The 22,283-nt window shown below is 42.3% G+C and overlaps 1 protein-coding gene across 1 annotated transcript in view; it reads right to left on the bottom strand.

Moving 5' to 3' along the window:
- Positions 1-7,986: 7,986 nt before the first annotated feature.
- LOC124284634 overlaps positions 7,987-22,283 on the bottom strand; it is a 50,945-nt gene continuing 36,648 nt past the window's right edge. The window contains 2 exon segments of the mRNA XM_046720739.1: positions 7,987-11,214; positions 11,217-11,773. Of these exon segments, the coding sequence (XP_046576695.1) occupies positions 9,520-11,214; positions 11,217-11,773 (2,252 nt within the window). The 3' untranslated portion in view covers positions 7,987-9,519.

Genomic DNA, 22,283 nt, shown 5'->3' with positions numbered 1-22,283 from the left:
TTGTTGCTGCTCTCTACAGTTGTCCCATATTTGTTGCTGCCTCTACAGTTGTCCCATATTTGTTGCTGCCTCTACAGTTGTCCCATATTTGTTGCTGCTACTACAGTTGTCCCATATTTGTTGCTGCCTCTACAGTTGTCCCATATTTGTTGCTGCCTCTACAGTTGTCCCATATTTGTTGCTGCCTCTACAGTTGTCCCATATTTGTTGCTGCCTCTACAGTTGTCCCATATTTGTTGCTGCCTCTACAGTTGTCCCATATTTGTTGCTGCCTCTACAGTTGTCCCATATTTGTTGCTGCCTCTACAGTTGTCCCATATTTGTTGCTGCCTCTACAGTTGTCCCATATTTGTTGCTGCCTCTACAGTTGTCCCATATTTGTTGCTGCCTCTACAGTTGTCCCATATTTGTTGCTGCCTCTACAGTTGTCCCATATTTGTTGCTGCCTCTACAGTTGTCCCATATTTGTTGCTGCCTCTACAGTTGTCCCATATTTGTTGCTGCCTCTACAGTTGTCCCATATTTGTTGCTGCCTCTACAGTTGTCCCATATTTGTTGCTGCCTCTACAGTTGTCCCATATTTGTTGCTGCCTCTACAGTTGTCCCATATTTGTTGCTGCCTCTACAGTTGTCCCATATTTGTTGCTGCTACTACAGTTGTCCCATATTTGCTGCTGTCTCTACAGTTGTCCCATATTTGTTGCTGCCTCTACAGTTGTCCCATATTTGTTGCTGCTACTACAGTTGTCCCATATTTGTTGCTGCTACTACAGTTGTCCTATATTTGTTGCTGCCTCTCTACAGTTGTCCCATATTTGTTGCTGCCTCTACAGTGTTCCTACATTTGTTGCTGCTACTACAGTGTTCCTACATTTACTGCTGTCTCTACAGTTGTCCCATATTTGTTGCTGCCTCTACAGTTGTCCCATATTTGTTGCTGCTACTCTACAGTTGTCCCATATTTGTTGCTGTCTCTACAGTTGTCCCATATTTGTTGCTGCCTCTACAGTTGTCCCATATTTGTTGCTGCCTCTACAGTTGTCCCATATTTGTTGCTGCCTCTACAGTTGTCCCATATTTGTTGCTGCTACTCTACAGTTGTCCCATATTTGTTGCTGCCTCTACAGTTGTCCCATATTTGTTGCTGCCTCTACAGTTGTCCCATATTTGTTGCTGCCTCTACAGTTGTCCCATATTTGTTGCTGCCCCTACAGTTGTCCCATATTTGTTGCTGCGTCTACAGTTGTCCCATATTTGTTGCTGCCTCTACAGTTGTCCCATATTTGTTGCTGCCCCTACAGTTGTCCCATATTTGTTGCTGCGTCTACAGTTGTCCCATATTTGTTGCTGCCTCTACAGTTGTCCCATATTTGTTGCTGCCCCTACAGTTGTCCCATATTTGTTGCTGCGTCTACAGTTGTCCCATATTTGTTGCTGCCTCTACAGTTGTCCCATATTTGTTGCTGCCACTACAGTTGTCCCATATTTGTTGCTGCGTCTACAGTTGTCCCATATTTGTTGCTGCCTCTACAGTTGTCCCATATTTGTTGCTGCCTCTACAGTTGTCCCATATTTGTTGCTGCCTCTACAGTTGTCCCATATTTGTTGCTGCCTCTACAGTTGTCCCATATTTGTTGCTGCCTCTACAGTTGTCCCATATTTGTTGCTGCCTCTACAGTTTTCCCATATTTGTCGCTGCTACCACAGTGTTCCTACATTTACTGCTGCCTCTACAGTTATCCCATATTTGTTGCTGCCTCTACAGTTGTCCCATATTTGTTGCTGCCTCTACAGTTGTCCCATATTTGTTGCTGCCTCTACAGTTGTCCCATACATTTGTTGCTGCTACCACAGTGTTCCTACATTTGTTGCTGCCTCTACAGTGTTCCCATATTTGTTGCTGCTACTACAGTTGTCCCATATTTGTTGCTGCCTCTACAGTGTCCCTAAATTTGTTGCTGCTACTACAGTTGTCCCACATTTGTTGCTGCCCCACAGTGTCCCACATTTGTTGCTGCCTCTACAGTGTCCCTACATTTGTTGCTGCTACTACAGTGTTCCTACATTTGTTGCTGCTACTACAGTGTTCCTACATTTGTTGCTGCTACTACAGTGTTCCTACATTTGTTGCTGCTACTACAGTGTTCCCACATTTGTTGCTGCTACTACAGTGTTCCTACATTTGTTGCTGCTACTACAGTGTTCCTACATTTGTTGCTGCTACACAGTGTTGCTGCTACTACAGTGTTCCTACATTTGTTGCTGCTACTACAGTGTTCCTACATTTGTTACTGCTACTACAGTGTTCCTACATTTGTTGCTGCTACTACAGTGTTCCTACATTTGTTGCTGCTACTACAGTGTTCCTACATTTGTTGCTGCTACTACAGTGTTCCTACATTTGTTACTGCTACTACAGTGTTCCTACATTTGTTACTGCTACCACAGTGTTCCTACATTTGTTGCTGCTTCCACAGTGTTCCTACATTTGTTACTGCTACTACAGTGTTCCTGCTTTTGTTGCTGCTACTACAGTGTTCCTACATTTGTTGCTGCTACTACAGTGTTCCTACATTTGTTGCTGCTACTACAGTGTTCCTACATTTGTTGCTGCTACTTACAGTGTTCCTACATTTGTTGCTGCTACTACAGTGTTCCTACATTTGTTGTTGCTACCACAGTGTTCCTACCTTTGTTGCTGCTACTACAGTGTTCCTTATTTGTTGCTGCTACTACAGTGTTCCTACATTTGTTGCTGCTACTACAGTGTTCCTACATTTGTTGCTGCTACTACAGTGTTCCTACATTTGTTGCTGCTACTACAGTGTTCCTACATTTGTTGCTGCTACTACAGTGTTCCTATATTTGTTGCTGCTACTACAGTGTTCCTACATTTGTTGCTGCTACTACAGTGCTAATACATTTGTTGCTGCTACTACAGTGTTCCTACATTTGTTGCTGCTACTACAGTGTTCCTACATTTGTTACTGCTACTACAGTGTTCCTACATTTGTTGCTGCTACTACAGTGTTCCTACATTTGTTGCTGCTACTACAGTGTTCCTACATTTGTTGCTGCTACTACAGTGTTCCTACATTTGTTGCTGCTACAGTGTTCAGTTACATTTGATGCTGCTACTACAGTGTTCCTACATTTGTTGCTGCTACTACAGTGTTCCTACATTTGTTGCTGCTACTACAGTGTTCCTACATTTGTTGCTGCTACTACAGTGTTCCTATATTTGTTGCTGCTACTACAGTGTTCCTACATTTGATGCTGCTACTACAGTGTTAATACATTTGTTGCTGCTACTACAGTGTTCCTACATTTGTTGCTGCTACTACAGTGTTCCTATTTGTTGCTGCTACTACAGTGTTCCTGTACATTTGATGCTGCTTACACTACAGTGTTCCTATGATTTGTTGCTGCTACTACAGTGTTCCTACATTTGTTGCTGCTACTACAGTGTTCCTACATTTGTTACTGCTACTACAGTGTTCCTACATTTGTTGCTGCTACTACAGTGTTCCTACATTTGTTGCTGCTACTACAGTGTTCCTACATTTGTTGCTGCTGCTACTGCTACATTTGTTACTGCTACTACAGTGTTCCTACATTTGTTGTTGCTACTACAGTGTTCCTGCTTTTGTTGCTGCTACTACAGTGTTCCTACATTTGTTGCTGCTACTACAGTGTTCCTACATTTGTTACTGCTACTACAGTGTTCCTACATTTGTTGCTGCTACTACAGTGTTCCTGCTTTTGTTGCTGCTACTACAGTGTTCCTACATTTGTTGCTGCTACTACAGTGTTCCTACATTTGTTGCTGCTACTACAGTGTTCCTACATTTGTTGCTGCTACTACACTACATTTGTTACTGCTACTACAGTGTTCCTACATTTGTTGCTGCTACTACAGTGTTCCTACATTTGTTGCTGCTACTACAGTGTTCCTACATTTGTTGCTGCTACTACAGTGTTCCTACATTTGTTGCTGCTACTACAGTGTTCCTACATTTGTTGCTGCTACTACAGTGTTCCTACATTTGTTGCTGCTACTACAGTGTTCCTACATTTGTTGCTGCTACTACAGTGTTCCTACATTTGTTGCTGCTACTACAGTGTTCCTACATTTGTTGCTGCTACTACAGTGTTCCTACATTTGTTGCTGCTACTACAGTGTTCCTACATTTGTTGCTGCTACTACAGTGTTCCTACATTTGTTGCTGCTACTACAGTGTTCCTACATTTGTTGCTGCTACTACAGTGTTCCTACATTTGTTGCTGCTACTACAGTGTTCCTACATTTGTTGCTGCTACTACAGTGTTCCTACATTTGTTGCTACTACAGTGTTCCTACATTTGTTGCTGCTACTACAGTGTTCCTGCTTTTGTTGCTGCTACTACAGTGTTCCTACATTTGTTGCTGCTACTACAGTGTTCCTACATTTGTTGCTGCTACTACAGTGTTCCTACATTTGTTGCTGCTACTACAGTGTTCCTACATTTGTTGCTGCTACTACAAAGTGTTCCTACATTTGTTAAGCTACTACAGTGTTCCTACATTTGTTGCTGCTGCTACAGTGTTCCTGCATTTGTTGCTGCTACTCCCCATACAGTTACTTTTTGTTGCTGCTACTACAGTGTTCCTACATTTGTTGCTGCTACTACAGTGTTCCTACATTTGTTGCTGCTACTACAGTGTTCCTACATTTGTTGCTGCTACTACAGTGTTCCTACATTTGTTGCTGCTACTACAGTGTTCCTACATTTGTTGCTGCTACTACAGTGTTCCTTACATTTGTTGCTGCTACTACAGTGTTCCTACATTTGTTACTGCTACTACAGTGTTCCTACATTTGTTGCTGCTATTACAGTGTCCTTACATTTGTTGCTGCTACTACAGTGCTAATACATTTGTTGCTGCTACTACAGTTTTCCCATATTTGTTGCTATTACTAGAGCGTTCCTAAATTTGGTGCTGCTACTACTTTGGTCCTAAAATTGTTGCTACTCCTTACACCGTTTTATTTCAGCGTTGCCAGAACCAGATCCTAACTACGGTAGACTTGAATTTGCCTTCATCAACCAATCTCTAAAACTGTCAAGGTCCCCACAGTTCCTTTGGTGCCCAACGACGTGAACACAGTGGCGTCAGTTCTGGCATAACAACAGAAGCAACACTGAACTTTGAGGAATCACTGATTACAGTTCAACGCCCTCAATGATCAGCAACTTGTGTCGACAGTTCAATACATCTGATCAGGGGAACGATCACCGTCTTTCAAACACATTACATCAAAGTACCCGGCACAGCATGGTAGCTATTCCGCCCTATTCCCTGAGTTATTTCATGGAGGGTAATTCTGAAAGGGCGTCAAGCTGATCGTGTCCGATAGATTAATCAATGTGTTAACGGTCATTTACTTCGGACCTTTCGTATCGATCAGCTAATGTACAGGGTGGTTGATGTCTAATCCTTTGAGCAAAGGGTATGTATTTTTAACCTCTGTGATGGAAGTTATACTAAAGAAACGATGATGGTGGGAATTCACTTGTTAATCACACGTGAAGATGATTACGTACAAAAGAAACGACGACGTTGATGAGGATGACGTTTGAATGAAAATAGGATATTCTTATCCTTGTATTAGTATTTTTGCAGCAAATTAAAGAAAGCATCTTGTGACGATGATGATGTTTGAATAAAAAGAATATATTTTTTATCCCTTTATTCGTACTTTTGCAGGAAATTTAAAAACAGCATCTTGTTGTACATAAAAATATGTTCTGAAGATAGAGGGGGCGAGGCTAAGGAGCGTTAGGAGTGCGAATGGGAATTGTAATCTAGACCCATATGCTTGTAAGAGTGATCAGGTGATCGGGTGATCGGGTGATCAGGCTCGCTGACTTGGTTGACTCATGTCATCGTATCCCAATTGCGTAGATCGATGCTCATGCTGTTGATCATTGGATTGTCTGATCCAGGCTAGATTATTAACAGACCGCCGACATATAGCTGGAATATTGCTGAGTGCGGGGTTAAAAAACCAACCAGCCTAATCTTATCAAGATCCCGGAACTGGCCTTGCTGTACTTTGGTAACATAATACCCCTATTTGATGGATCGACAAAATGGGCCAAGAGACATACGCGATGAAACAAATGCAGGTTGCCTCGACAGTTACATCGTTTTAACTCACAGTGCAGAGCGTCACATTGATCCTTTTCTAGTGCATCCCACCGTTAAATGACTGCAACACCACTGTTTATTCACTTCACGTCCCCGCAACACCATAAACATCGGGACTATAACTGGTCGTCAAAGAAGATAAACGGGATCGAGGTTCATGGACATCACCGTATCCCAACTTTGCACCTCGGTGCACGTCAATCACTGGAATGTCTGATCCAGATCCCAAAATTTACAGACTGCTGATCATGCTCATGCTGTTGATCACTGGATTGTCTGGTCCAGGCTAGATTATTTACAGACCGCCGCTATATAGCTGGAATATTGCTGAGTGCGGCGTAAAACTAAACTCACTCACTCATACTGCTGATCAGAAAGTGAGCGAGTATGGATTTACGCCACTTTTAGCAATATTCCAGCAATATTACGGTGGGGGACACCAGAAATGGGCTTCACACATTTTACCCATGTGGGGAATTGAACCCGGTCTCCGGCGTGACGAGCGAACACTTTAACCACTAGGCTACCCCACCGCCCCTGCTGATCAGACTGGAGTGTTGCGGAGTGCTGCGCTAAAACAACAACCGCTCATCCATCAAGTGGAACAAGTTAATACAACTCTTTAACCACTAGACTACCCCAGCGCCCCTGCTGATCAGACTGGAGCGTTGCGGAGTGCTGCGCTAAAACAACAACCGCTCATCCATCAAGTGGAACAAGTTAATACAACTCTTTAACCCCTAGACTACCCCAGCGCCCCTGCTGATCAGACTGGAGCGTTGCAGAGAGCTGCGCTAAAACAACAACCGCTCATCCATCAAGTGGAACAAGTTAATACAACTCTTTAACCACTAGACTACCCCAGCGCCCCTGCTGATCAGACTGGAGCGTTGTGGAGTGCTGCGCTAAAACAACAACCGCTCATCCATCAAGTGGAACAAGTTAATACAACTCTTTAACCACTAGACTACCCCAGCGCCCCTGCTGATCAGACTGGAGCGTTGCGGAGTGCTGCGCTAAAACAACAACCGCTCATCCATCAAGTGGAACAAGTTAATACAACTCTTTAACCACTAGACTACCCCAGCGCCCCCGCTGATCAGACTGGAGTGTTGCGGAGTGCTGCGCTAAAACAACAACCGCTCATCCATCAAGTGGAACAAGTTAATACAACTCCACCTGCTTCTACTTTTACCTCCTTTTCATTGTCAGCTCTTTGTAAGCAAGGGTCTGTGACTTGAATATAAAAGTGCTTGATACCCATGCAACTCGGATGGTCGCTGGATGAGGCGGTCGCAGTTGGTGACCATACAGATGGCGTTTTATTATCCGGACGCATCAATCGTAGCTCTGGATTAAATGTCGAGTTGAAAGATTCAGGCCTCCCTGACTGAGTCAAGACTTACGCCGCTTATATTCCAGCAATATCACAGAGGGGACATCAGAAATGGGCTTCACACATTGCACCCATATGGGGAATCAAACCGGGTGTTCTGTGGGACGAGCGATACGGGATAAACCGGTAGGCCACTCCCTCAGGCCTCAGTTCGTCACGCCGAAGACCAGGGTTCGATTCCCCACATGGGTACAATGTGAAGCCCATTTCTGGTGTCCCCAACGTGATATTTCTGGAATATTGCTAAAAGCGGCGTAAAACCATACTCACTCACTCAGGCCTCTGTGATATAGCTATGGTATTACCGACACATGATATAAAAGTACACCCACACCGTTTTTCGCCGTGCTTCTCATTTTACGAGTTTCAGTTTTTAGACAGCAATAAAAGACTGAACTAAACAGACACAATGTTTATTAACACTGCACATGATATCAATACTCGGTTTCATACAGACATATATTGCCGGACAGGTGGTCAGAGATCTTGACAGTTTGTCAATTATTCAATTATTTTCCAAATAAGAAGATAATTCTAAAACATGGGGTTCAAAAATAAGGATTTAAAAAATAAATGTATTAAAAAACGAGTATCCATCTGATCTAAATCTTAAATGCCATTTTGAACAGATCCTCCATCATAGCCCTGCGTCAATAAATTAACAATGTATATACATAGTTTACACGGGTTAACAATATTTTACAGTGTAGTAAACATATTTTCTTCCATAATGGTTTGTAAGTTTCAACATCAGTAACAATTACATACTGTACATTTAACTGCTTTATTTATATCATTTGTTGAAATAATCCAACGATAATTTACCATACAATATGGCGTGTATACAAAACAACACACCTTTCCTTAAATGCATCATTCCGTGCAGATCTTCTACACAGGACACACGGTATTGCTTATGTCCTTCTCACAGTTATGTGTCCTAGATGCCTATTTGTATTTGAAACTCACGCCACGTGGAATACTGACCACGTGGTACATCGTCCTTGTCAGTGGTCAGTTGAAGGTCAATCCACACGTGTACTTCACTTCGTTGTGCTTTCCTTGAAACTGACATTCATACACAAATACATGCAAGTACTTCTGAACAAACATAAGAAAACTGACAACCTCACAATGACCCCGGATCTGCATTATCCGTGTCTATCAGCATCAAGGGTGGACGGTTTGGTCGTGTCGAGTTAACGTTGACGAAAACATGCATGCAGTGTCCAAATTTTCTATCCAGTCGGGCTAGCTATGCCTGAAAGTTCCTAGCCCACAAAATAATTCACTAGCCCGAAATTCAAATGTAGACGCGGGTTTCATCATAAAACTGCTAATATGATGAACATTTATATCATGCCATAATCGTGCATGATTTAAAAGTGCATTATAACTTAACAAGTCGGAGAAAGTGATATATTTACAAAATGCCCCCATGAAAATTCACTAGCCAGGCGGGCCAGTGACTGGAAATTCACTGGCCCGACTGGATGTTTACTAGCCACGGGCTAGCGGGCCAGTGGCTATTTCGCACACTGCATGCATGCACGAAACTGCACGTGCACCGTCACACTCCACCTATGTTCCGGTTCAGATGGCATTGGTTCTTCTGTTGTCCCTTCTGTACCCAAGACGTGTCCACACCTATTTTTGTTAAGATTGTTTGGCAGTAATACGTCAAACACGTGTACCCAACGAAGACAGTCATACCGTACCTTCACTCACTAATACATCATGGACAACGAGAATTAAGACTCCTTTCTCTTTACACGAAAAGGAAGGGGAATGCCAAGAAGAAAGGAACCCGTGAGCCTTACATGTGCTTATATTTCCTCATTCTTTCAAACCTCAAACTATTTTACAGTCATAATGGCTCACGAATTTCTCGGTGACCATCGTGAACTGTGTGTGTGATTATGGGGGCCCATCATGCTTTCTTTGGCCTCCAACCGCCAATAAAGTCTAATATTTTCTTAATTTCCAGAGCATTGAGTTCGGGGAAACCTTCCTTCAGTAGCTTCTTGTCCAGTCTCCCAAGCATTTCCCCATCAATCTGCTCGTTGGAGAATCTCAACACAACACGGTCCTTCATCCCTATATAACGGAGACATTTCGACACCTCCTTCACACTGAGGTGCTCCGTCTCTTCCGGAGGGATGTAGTTCTCATCTTCCGGTTCTCCGTACTCAGAGTAGCTGTAGTCGCTGCCATTAGGATACCCGTAGTCGCCTCTGGACCCCATCGATATTGCGGAGTCATCACCTTGTTTGAGGTAAGGATCGCTAAGTCCTGAGACTGATGCGGAGCGATGGTATTTTCTGTAAGGAGGCTCGTTTTCTATGTACTGCCCATGCCCGCTACCCGGGTAGTAGATAGCGCTGGGGTCGTGGGTCATCCCATACGGGTTCTCGAAATGGCGGCGGTGGTAGTGATCTGGAGAAGGAGGTTCTCCACCCCTGAGATCCCTAAATGAGTCGCTGAAATGAAACACTTCCATCACATTCCTCATCTTACGAAGGTTATGGCTACGAATTGTAGCGTTAGGGTCCATGTTGAGATTTCGCTGAGATTTTGATTTGTATTTTGAAGGAGTAACTGTCCTCTGCCTTATATCGATGTCCTGGTCGTCAAAGAACCGAGGATCATAGCTGTTGGGAATGTGGGCTCGCCATGGAGGTGGTTTCGCTTTATTGTTCGACCCATACAACTGGGACGTGCTGACGTTATACCGACTGCTGATAGTGCCATAGGGCTTCTCTTTGGACTCTTGGGAATAAGCAAAACTAAACAGATCATCAATGTTGAAAGGGCAGTTGTCATGAAAGTCTTCCTCGCCATGGCAGGGGATTTCACTTCTGGCTTTCCGTGTGCGCGCATACTTCATAGAGTCACGTGGTACGGAAGGAGGCTTTCTTCGGAGAATGGCGTCAGTGCCTTCACTGTAAGCGGTATCAAAATCACCTTTCAAGTTCATTGGCACCATATAGCCATCGTCCTCGTCTTCCTCTTGCATGCGAGTAAGGTCGGAGAACGACCTGCTCGGTGGCTTAGGGGCCGGCGGTAGATGTTCGTAGATGGAATCTTTGGACTTGTTGTGATCACTGTGACCTCCTGTATGTCCTTGACCTTTGTCATCAGGCGGGATTGGAGGAAGATCTCGGTTCTGTATGTGAGACTTATGGATTTTGCCATAGGTGTCCTCTTTCGAATTCTTAGTTGTTTCACTATCGGGACTCTTCTGCTTGTTCCTTTCGCTGTTTTCCTTATCTTCTTCCTTGCTGTTCAGTCCATTGAAAAACTCTTCATAGCTCACATCGTTCTTACTTAACCTCCTTGAAAACACATCGTCACCTTTCATAGCCTTTAATTTTGCACGCTCTTTCTTTGTTCTTCGGACACTAAGTTTGTCAAGGAGAGCTGATGTTTTAGACTTTTTGGCTTCTTTATCGACACGTTTAGGAAGTTCAATGTTTGACGTCACGTCCACCTTACTCTCCTCACTCGGAACTGGATACTTTGGATCGGGGTCCTTCTTAGCAACTCTCTTCTTGGCCTCCTTGAAGAAGGTCACCTCCCCATCCATGGGCAGCTCCACCTGAATAGGTTCGCCCTCTGATTCCCCTTCAGAGGGGACCTTTTAACAATGGCGTACTCTTCCTCTCGGGTGCTCTCAAACTTGACTGTTCCATTGGGACACGTAGCCTTCTCGGATGCCCCGGAGTATATGATCTGGGCGTTGACGGGCAGGCCAAACGCCATGATCAAGTCCTGAAGCTCATACACAGCATCATAGTTAGCAACGGTAGCGTCCCCTACTGGACTGAACACTCCGGACATGATGAGAGGTATCATGATCTCTTTACCTTCACTGTCATAACACTGCAGATATTTCATATCCTGCTCCTTCTTGGAGGTTTTGTGGGATTTTAGTAGCTTCTTGAAGATGTTCTTCGAAACGGACTTGGTTTTCTTGTTATCCATGTAGATCATGCCAGTCGTTAATACTTCCCCGGACTTAATTTCACAGGGCATCCAGCAACTGACACCGTCTTCGATGCTGAGCTGGTAGCCCACGGTAGACGTCCGGACGAGAAACCGCCGAGGCTTTACGCTGGTGATACCGTTGATTGTGTCAAAATACTCAACTGGTCTTCCATCGTCTGGGACAACCTCGAACCAACCTGGAAGAAGACAGATGACCATGAACACATAGAAACAGTTAGGTCCGTAGTGTTATGGGAGTACATAAATAACCATTTATCAAATGTGTAGGCTGCGAAACAATTCATTCACGTAAATTTTGTCAGTAATTGTTTCCAGTGCATGGTAGCAATCGTTATATCACACTGCAAATTTGATGACATCTGAATAAATTACAAATGTTGATATGACCTTTGAAACAGGAATCAGTCGCTTGTACAAGGCACGTGGCACGGTGCTTTAGACGTAAATATAGACGAAATAAAACAAGAAAACCTTCCTTAGCCACAAAATTCTATGCAATGGATTCGGAGTCCATGGATTCTGCCAATGTTCACACAAAAAGAACGTAACGGCTTCATAATACCATCAACTATAGCTTCTTAATACAGAAATCACATCACATGAAGACATCAAAATGAAAATGGTCACCTACCATTGCCCTTCTAGTTCGAATGGGGTAAGGAGTAACTCTGAAACCGTTACACAAATGCTGGAGGGACACTGACAACAATAAGTCACGATATTTGTTTTACGTCATCGTTGCGTACATTAACTGAAATCATTAATTTGGCGACCCCGGCTCCTAGAAAACATGCAATGAAAATGTCACTCAGGACTTCCAATAAAACACACAGTGTTCCCACAAACAAACCCACATACTTACATACCTCGTATCGTTACTCAGCCAATAGTATCGCCATCAAACTCTACAACAACCGGCAACGCACATTAAATCCTATGATGGGACACATTAACCAGGTACGCTCACTGACACAGCTGATGGACTGAGCAATGACTAACCAACTAGACACCTGTTATGAGAGAATGTTCCCACTGCACTCACGAACGGCAAACCAAATACACCGGTTGAAGTTTAAACACGTTTCTGGATAGAATTACGTAGGTTTTCCCCCAGACGAGACCATAACCGCCCCCCTTGCTTACGCATCCCTTGTACTATTCGTCATTACGTAACTGTCAACCTGGTGCGAATCTGCGTTCCTTCTGTGAGACTCATAAATATGCAAGAGAGGTTGTTGAAACGTGTGGATGTGAGAGAAGACAGTTTGATAAGCTGACCTTTCAAGGGTAAGGGCTGCAATGTGTGGTTAGTATGTTTGTTGTGTTACTGGGGTGGATTTTTCTGCACCAAACGATCATTTGAATTACGGTTACTTCTTATGTAGCAAGGGAATATTCGACATCGAGGTCGTGATCAAAGAATGTTCATGGGCAGTATTCTGTAGATGTCCTTGGAAGTCGCAAGTGGTAAGAATTAATGAGTGGATGCATACTTTCCCCACGTGTATCGCTTAATCAAATTATTAACAGCACACGATATTTTAAATTTTGATAACCTGACATCCTTAAAATGCGACCTGTTCATGGCACTTTCATCTTCTTCATCGCCACCATCATGATCACCACCACCACCATCATCATGACCACCACCACCACCATCATCATCATCATCACCACCACCACCATCATCATCATCATCATGATCACCACCACCACCACCACCATCATCATCATCATCATCATCATCATCATCATCCTCTTACTACTACAGTTATGGCTACAAAGATTACAACAGCTACTCATACCACGACCACCACTACTACAACTGAACACTGAATACTCGTGGTCATTTACTATTGAGGTCCGTGTCGTGGTGATAAGTCGTAATCGCCGTAAGGTTATCGAGTCTGATTGATTGTTTGTTGATTATGAACCATCGCCGGACAAATTTACCAGATTTCAGAATATTTTTTCAGAAATGTATTGGTTCAAGTACAGCATTGTACATCCTAATATCTCGCAGTTGAAGATGTATATTATGGGACTTTGTATAGCTATTGAAACATTTAGCTATATGTAAACACCATGGGATGTAACATTAATCCTGTAAACAGCTGGGTGTATCTGTAATACTGAAGATGGTTTTGCTACACTTCAGTTGGTGCATAACGCTTTAAAACAAATAAAGATAACTTGAACACATTATACTAGTGACAGAACTCCGTTAAATATAAAACATGACGAATGAACCCAGAAAATCGGGCTACTCCCTGATGACTGAAGAGCCATCTTGTTATGACCTCAGTACGTTCACATCCCAGACCTGTGGGAGACATGCAGCCCCACCCGGATCTCGCATGTCGGGGAGGGATCTGACATCCCCAAGTCACACGACGAGTATTTCCCAGGTACAGGGGAGTTGCAGAGCGTCCCGGGACTAGGTGACCGGCCGGTGCTATTTGTCTACAGCTCTGTAGCCCCTGCATGGTATGTTGCAATTATTTGACAACTCTGGTCATGGCGACAGGGACATTCGCGACCTTTCTCACAACGCTGAAACATTGGGTTGAGTGGGGAATCGTTGTTTGTATATTCTGGATGTCGAATAGGGTTTATGTCAATGACAAATATAAACTGATTAAAACTTCTTGATTTTTGGAAATCACGCCTTTGTTTCTGTTAGTGACTGAGTAGCCTAGTAGTTAAAGCGTTCGCTCGTCACGCCGAAGATCCGGGTTCGATTCCCCACATGGGTACAATGGGTGAAGCCCATTTCTGGTGTCCCCCGCTCAATATTGCTGAGATATTGCTAAAAGCGGCGTAAAACTAAACTCACTCTATTAGTGTCTGTGTCTTTCACTGAATAATCACCTAACCTATTTGATTTGAAATGTCTTACTAAGTGTGTCACGACACTTAGTGTTCTTAGTTGTTAGCGAGTGGGTGATCTGGGCTAGGGATAATTAATAAATATTTCAAGAAAGTCAAAAGTCTTGACATAGTGCCGCCATATTATCTAGTTTATTACACATCTCATAATTAAAACCCAGGGGTTACTTGGTACTGATCCCGAATCAAACGAAACCAAACTAAAAATAACTGTCCAATCAAATTACTCTCATGAGCGAGACAAATTCTGTGCTTAGTAAAAGAAATGAAATATGGACATGATGAAGTCAATGAGATGAAGCTAGGTCCGGGTTAGTGTCATGAATGAATCTATGTTGCACTGGATCATCTCCCATAACATTTCACCATATTAAACAACTGGATGTATAGTAAGATGAGATGGAGATGTATAATGGAGTGGTGAGTGAGTGTTTGTGTGAGAGAGTGAATGAGTGAGTGAATGAGAGTGATTACGCCACTGTTGGCATGTTACACTTGCAGCCTTCACCGTCACCTCGACAATGATCCTGTCAATATGGCAGACATTGGTCTGACGTTCCTCTCAGATCCAACAATGTTGTGTTGAAAAGATTATCGCACATTACATGAAGCAATACTGTTTTCAGGAACTATCTCACCGTTTTTAATGGCTGACCTACTAATGGAAAGTTGACATGCATTCCCTATGAAATTTAACTGGAGCACCAGGCACCAGTGAGCTAGTAAATTAAGGATTTCAGACATATCCAGGGACGAACCTGGGATTCGACCACACCACTATCGGATCCTAGCAGGCAAGGCACGTAACTCTGCACTTATAATCTAACCTTGAGAAGTGAACGTGCAGAACATCATGGTATCCACACCTCCTGCAATCATCTCAAGGGTCACAATACCCTCACGCATCTGGCGGAACAAAGACAAGCTTCACAAGGACCAACGTACGTTGTAGTTTTTCTAGTTTTTCACAAGCTCACTAAGAGTTAATTAAACGGAAGACCGTGTTCCTGACTGACAGAGACTAGCCTAGTCCAGGCACATACTCAACCATCCTACATCAAAGGCAAACACACAGTCGGGGTATAACTTGTACACCCACTTCACGTTAGTCTTCGTGGCCATTGATACTGGCAAGTGACATTGATAGAGTAGCATGCCACAACTGTACCACAGACCCTAGTATGTAGCACAAGGACTCTGCCCTCTCCACCCTGACAGTAGACTGTGTCTTGAATGATGTATAGCCGAGCAAGTTCAGTGACAAGTGTGAAGGCAGACCTAACTGACTTAGGGACATGCCACATTCATCGTTGCTCCGATTTGCTGAAGTACTCGAGACTTTATAAGTAACAGTGGGCATTTGTGACGACTTCATCATTTTACGACATGCCCACACTCGACATACATCCCATTCGTCTTATTAAATTGCATTTTCAAATGTTGTCTTATGACGGTAAGAAATATCCAGATACAAAAATTCAATTCCAACCCGCTATTGAGCGCTGTGGCGGAATTTGCACAAGAAATAATATCTTTTGAAATTGGCCATATTCGCATAAAATTATACAGAATGAAATCATCACGTTTTGGTTCGTAACATACACGTTTCACCAATATGCAACAGAGACAGGAAGTTCTGTAACGTGTTTGGTTGCTGAGGTGGGAGATGGGGGGTGGGAAGCTAGTTCAACTATCAGACGGACTGGGTGGCTGTAGGCACCGACGGTAATCCTTTCCGTGTTAACAGTGCTTCCCTTGGAACACAAATATGTCTTTAAGAGACAGTCCAAACAACAGCACGGTCGAAATACGTGTCTCCTTAAATACGATTCACGGCTTTGCCCTGTGAGCCAGAATACAATTTGGGTTTCATCCAAAATACGTATTTTCATGGTCAGACATTGTCCATTTTCGTCGCTATATGCTAAGTAACAGTAGTTCAGCGTTGTTATTCAAAAGACAATTAAGGTTTTCGAGAGTCAGTTTCCACTACACTGAGTGAGACAACACATACACGCTGGTCTTGTGAGTTAGTATGGTATAACACTCCTCTTGTCATAATATATATTATATTACGGCGTGTACATCCGATTCGCATGCTGCATCAACGATGAGAATCGAACTCAGCGAACTCCCAAAACTCTTAAGCCCAACATGATAGAAGCTACACTCAATCTCAAAATACAGTGGAAATTATTGAAGATAATTTAAACATTTTAACATATGCCCAGGTATACCAATGACGCCTTGTCTCTAATATTATCTACCTTCCTGTGAAGTAATAGGATATAAATGCCCGAGAGTTTCCACCAAGTCATTTGCAAAATGTTATGCAACATTCCACCTATCGCTAATTACACCCAAATAACCATCCTAGCGTCAACACCAGCCAGGAGCTTTCTCCCCAGCCAAGCCCCTGTGTGACTGTCGGCTACTACAAGTTAACATTACACTGCGTTACACCATCTACAGACGTAGATAAGTAAGTAAGGTATAAATCTCTCAACCGTGATCCGCTTAGGACTGAGACAAGGTAAACTGCTAGCTCCGGCTCAATTAGTTACAGCGTTCAATGTTGCCTAGTGACCTACCCAGAATAAGGGTTGTCATTAAGATATACTGCAGACAAAGGCAGTACATTAGTACGGTCAATACTCTGTTAGTGTATGTAAATACTGTTTGATTCTAACTTCTGTTGGTAGACGTCACTCCCCCGGGAAACTTTATTTCTAGTCATCTGTTTCAGTGAAGGTGTGTATTTTCGGACAGGTGTGTATTTTCGAGTTGCTGATTTTCGTATCTGTCCTAATACAGTAATTAAATAATTCGCAAAACAACAACATATTTATCGTTACTTGGTGGAATAAAGATAATAAACCTGAGTTATAAGAACCATTAACCTTTTTAGAGTAAAGTAAATACCGTTCTGACTCAAGGGGTAAAGCAACTAAACAGCAGAAAAACAAGTCCACAAAATCTTGTGCTCTCATTCGAGGTCTGTTTGGTACACGACCTGACCAATTAAAACTTCCCCAACCAGGACCGAGGTTCACTAGTCCATAGCCAATATAGGCATAGCTGCCGCTTTCTTTTCAGGCCTAATGGTCGTCATATATCTTTACAGAAACATTAGTTACGATTCATCGAATTTTTATAGTTTCTGTGTTTGTTTTGGAGGGATTCAAGAGAAAATGTGTTTGTCTATTTCACTATTTAACCATGCGATGCTCTCTGCCCAGTATACACGCCATAACATACAAAGATGAAATCAAATACCTCGTGTCGGATAATGTTGTGCATAATGGCAAAATGAGAACGTTTTTGTTTATAATATCAAATATCGTTGATAAGAAGATAGAACTACGTTGTCTGACCTGAACTACTGGTATACAATATCTATTCATCATACTCTTTCACACCGGCTTAAATCGTTTTGGTTTGTCGAGATTTCTCAAAATATTCTGTTATTTTTTAGTTATTAGCATACACATCATAGAATAAGAAAATGTAGAGAATTCGTAACTATTGCATGACTAGTTGAACGTAACTATTGCATGGCTCATGAAATTACAAACTACAAGCGACTTTCTTACACAGTTACGGTAAATACACGCGTATTCACATCACCAGTTTTAACCGTTTCATGAAATTCAACTGTGACCTTCAAAACTGATCCTTTACATTAATTCATGCTGAAATAACTGAGTTGTCTTGTCATTAATTTTTTTTATTTTTTACAAAACCACCCCACCCCGAAAACCCAAAGCGAACAAAAACAACAACAACAATTCCCCCCAAAAAACAAAACAAAAACAAAAACGAAAACAAACAAATGCAAGCAAACAAACAAACTCCAAGACAGGACAAAACTAAAAAAAACCCAAACAACCAAAAAAAACAAACCCAAGACAAACTAAAAACCAACAAAACAAAGCAGAGAAAACCCCTGCAGCGATCAGGATGTAATAGTGGCGACTGTGTCGTAAAACAACATTCAGCTATGGCTTACTCTCAGCCGATCTACACATGAAACCCGATCACGAGCCAGTGTAATAGCTACAAAAGCCGTCACGCTGGTGCAGGTTAACCTTCAATACTGGAGCGTGTGAAACACGATGTCTACAGTCAGGAGGTAACGCCCGACTGACTCGCGCGACCTTGGACCCGGATAGATACAGCCTTCACAAGCCATAAAGCATGGTAATGTGGCTATGAAATCCCCTATATAAGGAAACACCACACAGTAGGGACATAATCTGAGGGTGATGTTTTGTTCATGGAAACATATTTCTACAACGGTAAGGCCTGTTTTGGCTGTGTACAGGGAGACAGATGTGTTATCTGACTATGTTTGGTTAGCAACGACTTTCAAAGGTGTTCGGAAATGAATATCAATCTGTTCAAAATATCGAGTAAAGTTTGAAGATTATCATCTGTATACAGACTCCTAAAGTAACAGATTTGATTTATGAAGATTTATCAGAGTATCTGTAATAAAATACTGAGTATTTAACTATAATGTCAGAATGAATTTCTTTACGAAACACCGCCTGCATTTTCAAATTATTTCAACAAGACGCAGATTTCTGGTTTGACCATGACATTTGCGAAATATTGGCTATATTGGCACACACACACACACACCACATAGGGTCTTGTCTTAAGCGGTGCCTCATAGGGTCACTTGGTCGGGCAGGCTGACATAGTTGATGTATGCCATCGTATACTAATTGTGCCAATCGATGCTCATGATGTCAATCACTGGACTGTCTAGCCCAGACTTGATTGTTTACAGATCGTCGTCATTTACTTAATTTTGTTTGCAGAGTGTGGAGTTAAAATAACAAACAAACAATAACATAGACTTAGTTTAGTGAAACGATACCACTGAACCAACACAAGTTTGTTTCGGTGGACAAATTTCAAGAATGTCCAGAATGTCTGCTTCTCAAAGGTCAACACTTTTTGTTCATAGATTTGGGAGTCAAAATAATCAGAACAGTGATGCCAAACAATGAATACCAAACAATGAATACCAAACAATGAATACCAAAGCAAATGTCTACATAAATGACAACAAAGGGGAAGACGCTGACTCCGACGGCATCGTTACTGTTGCAGCTGTCGCTTCCTGTTTAGCCCCTATCATCTATCACCTCGCGTGGGTCTGATGTTTATTTCAAATGTTGGTGTCAAGGTGGATGGAATTACATGTCAGCTGACTGTGCCAACAAGGACGCATTTCTCATAGATGGAAGTCACATACTACACGATTATCATGAGTTTTCGAAATTGGGAACAAACCTTCAAAATCGTGAAGCCAAAGTTTCATTGACATCGCTGCCAATAGTTCAATATCCCCCTTCAAAGAGATTCTGTGGATATTTCTAAATAACAAAACATCTTCATACTTTTTACGTTAGATTATAGCCTTGGACAAAATAAATCTTATGAATCCCATTACACAAGGGATATACCATTGGCGAAAATGATGCGTGTGACGTGAAATTTGTTGATTCATCAGGAGCAAACTCTTTGATTTTATGACAAGCCTCAGTGTTGGTGCCAAGCAACGACAAACAAATTTGAACACCAAAACTGGTTATGCAGAGACAGCATTTACTCGTGACGGGATTCCTTGCCCATGATCTTCACGCATCAAGATTTGTTGATCTATGTGATTGTCTTCACAAACAGGCCTTTTCGTAAACACACATGTGTGAAAAGAATACGAAAATATAACAAGGTTATCCTAAACCTGCGTCGAGAACCACGTCCTTGACTTCATATCAAAGAAACAAAGTGCGTTTTTGATGGACATTGCTCAAAGAACTACCTTCAGATATATGTATACATTCTAGCACAATGGTCACTGAAACCGGAAGTGGCCACAAGGTCATCAAAGAAAACCAAGGTCAACGTCTTCCACACCACACCAAATTTCTCTTTCGAATCTTTAGTCTGACAAAAGGTGTCTATCTGTGCACCAACCCCCCTTAATTCGCTCAAATCCCCCTTAACAAGCTTGTCCACAGCTTCTTCGAGAATCGTCACGTCTAATCATGACGAGCGCAAATAGTCCCACCCTCTCGGTAATGTTAGCTCAGAGTGAACTCGGCCTGGGATACAACTAACCACACCAGGTTCTTTTGTTTGTCGCGAGCATCAGTTGAATCTGAAGACCAACACATTTTTCTTAATGTATTGGGGGAAATAACACTGGGATAACCTTCTGTGAATGGAGATGACCCTCTTGACAGTCGGTGTCAGCCCTTTAGCCTCGGAAGATTATGTTTACCTCTCAGCGGACCCCTGAGCGTCATGTGAGTTGCTTGTCAAGACGGTGTTAGGCTTTCATGATACAACAAAAGAATTAATTACAGAGAAAAAGATAATTCCTAAGTAAGCGAATTGAGTTTTGGCCGTTAACAGTAGAAACGTAGTGTTTCGGTTACATCCATCAACATTGTCGTGTAGTCCGAGATCGAACCTGGGTCAGACAAACCATAGGCTTTAAGGTTAACATCGCCCATGCCACACAGTTGTCAAGAAGTCCTGTGAGTGGAGTTGCAAGGAATTTAGCCCATATATTATATATACACATTTCACAGATATTGACGCCGCCCGAGCTACAGTTCGAAATGAGAACATTACCCAAAATGACAAAAACCAATAATACAAAAAAAACTCTGCTCTACCAAAAAGAGTCGTTTGTATGATTCCGACTATATCATAAGCATGTGTTTAAAGAGTCACCATGAAATAGTGATGATGTAGAGTAATTCTCAAGGAAAATTGTCACCAGAGATCTATTTGAACTTTTTCGACGATAGGTCGTGATTCGGAAAAGACTCGAACTCGATTACCTTTCAACAAGAAACAAATTGACATGTGATGAATTAAAAGGCAGTAATCACATTGGAAGTACTGCGAAACTTATTTGACATCACCTTAACGCATTGTCACGTTGTGACAAAGGCAAAATATAGACATTCAAATTAAATGCCCACGCCACTGAAATACGTGGACATCAAATCCTAAAATAGCCTCACGAATTCATCACGAATAGAAATCTGAACATTTCCCACACCGTACATGAAACAGTCATACAGTCAACCAATAATTAAGGACTGTGAACGATCGACGACTCACCCTCTTGGGGTAGGTACTTATTATATCTATACTGAATTCGGTCAAGGTGTATTATTGCGGTCAAGGTGTATTATTGGTATTCAAGCATCATGGCTGCTGTAAAAGCCAGGTGACCATCATGGTCAATAACAGTGACCCCACACTGAGATACCAGGCCAGTCGACCTGGAAATGCGGGGCGGAAATTACAATAATTGTTATTGATTGTCAGCCCAGATGTCTTGACAAGAAAATTATGGAGATTGTTGTGTCTCCATGCTATATAGTAATTAGGTCACAACATATTGATTATTTCACGTTCGGAATCCCATCCAGTTATATTTTTTAATCTGTTAGCTGCAGTTTTACTATGGCTTGGCTGACTGCATCCAACCTATTTACCTACAAGCATATACATACAGACAACGCACGTTTGTAAAGCCTCATTGGCTCATCACACGAGAGTGACAGGGGATTTCAGTCGTTACAGGATTCAAAATTAACGCTAGTCTGCTTCCCACATGAGAAACATTTAGGAGGGAATTCTGACATATTCTGGTGACTGGGGTATTTAGCCATTACTGATATTGCATCATGGCATTTTTTGCTTACAAGTCAAAATGGAGACTAACTCTAATACCGTAATATGAGTTGTACGAATACATTT

Source organism: Haliotis rubra, unplaced genomic scaffold (assembly GCF_003918875.1).
Source record: "Haliotis rubra isolate DU_JTF1 unplaced genomic scaffold, ASM391887v1 Scf340, whole genome shotgun sequence".
Lineage (NCBI taxonomy): Eukaryota > Metazoa > Mollusca > Gastropoda > Lepetellida > Haliotidae > Haliotis > Haliotis rubra.
This window is presented reverse-complemented; position numbering and strand designations above follow the sequence as displayed.